The sequence below is a fragment of the Rhagoletis pomonella genome, unplaced genomic scaffold (genome assembly GCF_013731165.1).
Source record: "Rhagoletis pomonella isolate Grant_MI unplaced genomic scaffold, Rhpom_1.0 Rhpom_scaffold_04592, whole genome shotgun sequence".
NCBI classification, from domain to species: domain Eukaryota; kingdom Metazoa; phylum Arthropoda; class Insecta; order Diptera; family Tephritidae; genus Rhagoletis; species Rhagoletis pomonella.
The window spans coordinates 1-4,628 of record NW_023463141.1 but is presented as its reverse complement, the minus strand read 5'-3'; the positions used below and the strand labels follow the sequence as shown (position 1 = coordinate 4,628).

The 4,628-nt window shown below is 34.9% G+C and overlaps 1 protein-coding gene and 1 long non-coding RNA gene across 2 annotated transcripts; both read right to left on the bottom strand.

The window, feature by feature from the left end:
• Window positions 1–462: 462 nt before the first annotated feature.
• On the bottom strand, window positions 463–1,722 carry LOC118754764 (succinate dehydrogenase cytochrome b556 subunit-like). Its single transcript, XM_036489649.1, has 2 exons — window positions 1,706–1,722; window positions 463–1,117 (listed from the first exon to the last, which is right to left on the bottom strand). Exons 1-2 carry the CDS (start codon window positions 1,720–1,722, stop codon window positions 613–615), a joined length of 522 nt encoding a protein of 173 aa, XP_036345542.1. The 3' UTR covers window positions 463–612.
• A 1,988-nt stretch (window positions 1,723–3,710) lies between these two features.
• Window positions 3,711–4,288, bottom strand: LOC118754763. The gene is made up of 3 exons (XR_004994937.1): window positions 4,071–4,288; window positions 3,965–4,000; window positions 3,711–3,801 (listed from the first exon to the last, which is right to left on the bottom strand). It is a non-coding gene; the product is annotated as an uncharacterized LOC118754763 (long non-coding RNA).
• Between the last annotated feature and the right edge of the window lie 340 nt (window positions 4,289–4,628).

The following is a 4,628-nucleotide window of genomic DNA, read 5'->3' as shown; positions in this document are numbered from 1 at the left end:
TACCTCTGACGGCGCCACCTTTGTTCGCTGCACCGTGCTTTTGTCTCATTCTTTTGCATATTTTGGAGTTTGACAGCTGAACTCCGCCATTTAATTTGCATATGCAACCAAAGTCAGACGCGTGATTTTGAAGGTGTTTTTATTTAATGAATTGTGATTAATTGGTTAATATTAAAGTCGTAAAGCAAATTATAACTAATCGAGTAAAGTGTAAAGTGAAGGGGAATACAAATATGTATTGGTGAAGTGGCTGCTTTAAGGAGAATAGGAGTGATAAATGTACGCTAATTTCCGAATTTTACAAAAAAGCGCATATTTCAAACCCAATTTGTAAAAAAATTAGTGACCGAAATTTACAAAAGTGAGTGTTAAAATAATGCGTAGACCCTTGACTACAAGTGTGTGGATTTTTTTTTGGATCGGGCTACCCCTTTGGACGGAATAGCCCGAAATAGTTGTGAGCGCTACTAAACCCCACCCCAAAAAACACTCAATTGAACTCAATAAATATTCTGAAATCGGTGGTACTAACTGGCCATTTAAAAGTATATATTTGAACATATATTTTTGTATGTTTTAAACATTTTTTTTATTAAAGTCACAAACAGACGTTTACAAACTCGCCAAGCCAGCGGCTGTAAGTATGGTAGCTGCAATTGCTATATATCCAGTAAGATAAATTCCCTTCAGAGAGAGAAAATTTCCTGTTTCCCAGGTTAAAACTCTGACACTAGCGCAACAATGGTAAGCAAATGGAAAAGCGATCATGAATTTTAAAATAAATAAAGATGCAGAACTCATTTGCAATCCATCTAGCATTGTAACAAAATGTGCATTATCGTGCGAGGATATTAAAGCGCCTATTCCTAATCCCCAAGTATACATAGTAACTAAAAGTGAACTCGCTCGATTCGATATAGACAACACCGACGTCAATTGTGGTCTGTAAACGGTCAAACTTGGTGCGAAGAACCTTCCAAGGCGACGATTCTTTGTTCCGTGTGTTTCTTTTTTTCTGGGTGGTTCGATCTTAATTTTTAAATACCGAAACGAAACCAATTGAACTCGTAGAAGATTTCTCTGGAATGCATTAAGGCGTATTAAATTGTGTATATTCCTGAAAGTTCAAAATACATTAGTTAATGCGAAATTTGGCTCAAAAATTTCTATTCTTACATTTTGGAAATATTTTGTTTCTGTACGGTCGTAAACCATGAAAGAATGAAAGGTTTTCAAAAACATCCTTTGATTTTCTATTTTTAATTGACTCAAGGCGAATTGACTAATTCAAACTTTTTTAGTGTTGAAAACCAATGTGAACATTAAAATATTCACAATTTAAATAATATTCATTTATTTATATATTTATTTTTTATAGTCATGTGACCTATATTTATTCACGTATATGCATTTGAATATTACAAAATTATTATATATTAAAAGTAAAATGAAAGCTTAATATAAGTTAACCTATTACGATTTTTTTTCTAAGCTTTAAAATAGTTTTTGTAGAATTAATTTGTATTCTCGATGCTGTTGGAATGGACTTGATTCCAAGCGGTACCGTAAATATATCACGTGTAGGGCATGCGGCTCAAGAGTGTTATTTCCAGAGCCACCACCACTAGGCGGCTGGAAAGCAGGGCTGCACATTAACGTTAATTTTATCAATAAACGAAAATTCAAAATCGTTTTGGTTTTTTACATCGATAATGTTAACATTATGTGTTTATCAAAAAAAATTCGTTTTGTTAATTATCAGAAAAATATGTCAACAAAAAACTTTGTTTCGTTGATTATCAAAAAAAATATCAAAAAAGGAAAATTTTTTCTGCCGCAAACATAAAATTTAATAAACAGGCACACTACTAAACCAAATCTCCCAATACGAACCAAGAAGCGAAAATACCACAGAGGCATTTTCAATCATAGAAGCATTCAATGAAAATTGCGATTTGAAGGCCAATTTAGCAGACTATTGGGAGTCAAAAAAATTTACTCACAGTACCTTGTACCAGCTATACAAAACTATTCATGCAACTCCCGCTACGCAAGTTAGTGTAGAGCGGGCGTTCTCCACTTTAAAATATATAATTAATGACTATAGGTTTGAGTGATGATATCACTGAAGCGATATTAATGTTACTCAATTAGTTTTCGCATAATTTCTTAACAGCGTTTTGTTTACTATTTGTTAATTATTTAATAAAAAGAAATCCCATAATGCTACGTACTCCTACATAAATTTTGCTTACAATTTTCTTCTTCAATAATGAAACAAAAAAACTATTGATATTTCCTTTTTGATAATCAACGAAACGAAATTTTTTTCGTTAACATTTTTTGTTAACTAACGAAACTATTTTTATTTTCATATTTTGTTTATTCATAATAAGCAAATGAAATTTTTTGATAAGTTGTTTTTTTAATAAATAACGAAACGAAATTTTTTTGTTTATATAGTTATGCAGCCCTGCTGGAAAGGACTAGTTTCCAAGCCGCCTCTTATTGACTTCTCTACGGGCAGGCGATCTGAATGGACGAGATCCAGAGTCGCGCTGTTTGATCGGAAGGAAAGGACTAGTCTTATCCCATTTTATTTCATTTCATTACGATTATTGCTTGAAATACAATACCGGCGGACGGCAAACTTCGCCGAATTGGGCGATGCTGTCGTTCACCGTTCGCCCAACTATTTCGCCTACTTAAACAGAATTAGAGCGGTAGCGAAAACAGCTGATCCCATTTGGTCGCCTTTATAATTTGGGTGACCATATTTAGAAAAAACTAAACCATATTTAGAAATGAGGAAATGATAACAAATATAAATGTAAAACAAAGAAAGATTATTATAAATAATTTGTTTCAAGCCAGATTTAACGAATCCACAACTATATTTTTCAAACAACAAAAAAAAAATCGTGTTTAGGTTGTTTTCTTTTTAAACTTTGAAAGCACAAAACAAATACGGCCACCTTTGGCACTCACAGCTGTCATCGCCCAGCAGAGCGATAGAAATAAATCTATCGCCATGAAACGCCGCCAAGCGAACTTCGCATTTCGCTTTGGCTGTGTTCAATTTCATATGCTTGCGGGTGTTCTAATTTTGACAGCGCGAATTTCGCTGTGGTGAGTTCGCCGTTCGCCGGCATTGTATTTCAGCTATATACTATAAAAAATCAAATTTTGCTTAGAAGAAAATATGAAATTTTACATTTTTCCCCCAAACGGGGATTAATTTCTTCCCGTTTTTCTTTTTATTCCACTGAGCTAATGCGGCACCAAATCGAGTTGTCACTACGTCCAACACCTCGTTTTATTGCATCATGACCAGTACTAATGTTCGAATTAGTAACTCTCAGACGATGCCTGAAAAGCTTGAAACAAGTTCGAAATTTGGCATCTTTCAGGCTTTTCAGACTTTAGTTATGGAGCAGCTTCTATACAATTTCACTAAATCATCTTTCAGGCTTGAGCGCTTCAAGCCGCAACGCGTGAAAAGCCTGCTATAGAGCTTCAGCTTAACCGCCTAAGCTATTTTGGCCGAGTTCAACAAAGCACGCCAGTCGTTTCTTGTTTTTCAGTGTCAGAATAAACTTAGAGTAAACTGAGTTTAGCCCAAAATACAATAGCGCAGTGGCAGTGATAGTTTTTAAAATCAGCTGTTGCTGTTAATATTGGCAGTCACTGCCGTAGCAAACACAATACGGCGTTGTCAGTGACTGCTTTTTTTGACATTTCCTTTTGTTTGTTTACATTTTTGTTGTTTCCCCTAATTTCAGGAGGCTTGCCAGTGGAGCCCTGTAGTCGGAAGAGAAAGAGGGGAAAGTCATTGAATTCCTTGGTCTTTGTTCTTTCAAGTTGGAAAATTGGGAGGTGACACGCCCGTTTTGTTTTTTTTTTTTTGTACTAGCATCAAAATTACCGATACTATGTATTCGGAACATTTCCCTGTAAAACTTACTCGTAATCTTCCATTTCGGATACTGAAAACTATCTCCTGAAATTGAATCAAAATAAATTAAAATGTACTTTAATAAATTTAAGGAAAAATATTGTTATAAACTTACAAATTGGTCATAGGCAAAAGATTGTTTCTTTTGTTTACTTTTTACCGCTCTTCTTCTGCCATTGTTTACTATTCACGGTGCATTATCAAACGTCAAAATTACTGGCCTACTACTATTTCAAGCAGAAGAAAGAACACGAACATTTTCTTGTGCATTTTCTTAAGAGCTGGATACTAAAGCCCTGTATGCAGCTCTCAAGAAAACGGTCAAGAAAAAATTGCCATTATTTCGTGTGTGTGTCCAACGAATTTTGAAATTTTTGATACCTCACAGCCTGTTGCCTCACTCTTTCCTCAAGAAATAATGGAACGGGCATATATTTCTGTTGCAAACCTGGGTTGCCTTGTGCTCTTTTTTCACAAAAAAACTTTAAAAACCGGCAATCGTTCACAATTGTCAAACTTCAAACTTCAGAAAATACAACTCTGTGTGTTTCTGATATTCCGCTTTGCACTAATTCTACTCTATTACTTTCAGTGACTTTTCTGACACCACTTCGTGTCCATCCTTTCTTTTTGTTGTTTGCTGTGGACGTGAGCGCGTGGCTCGGTGTGACTA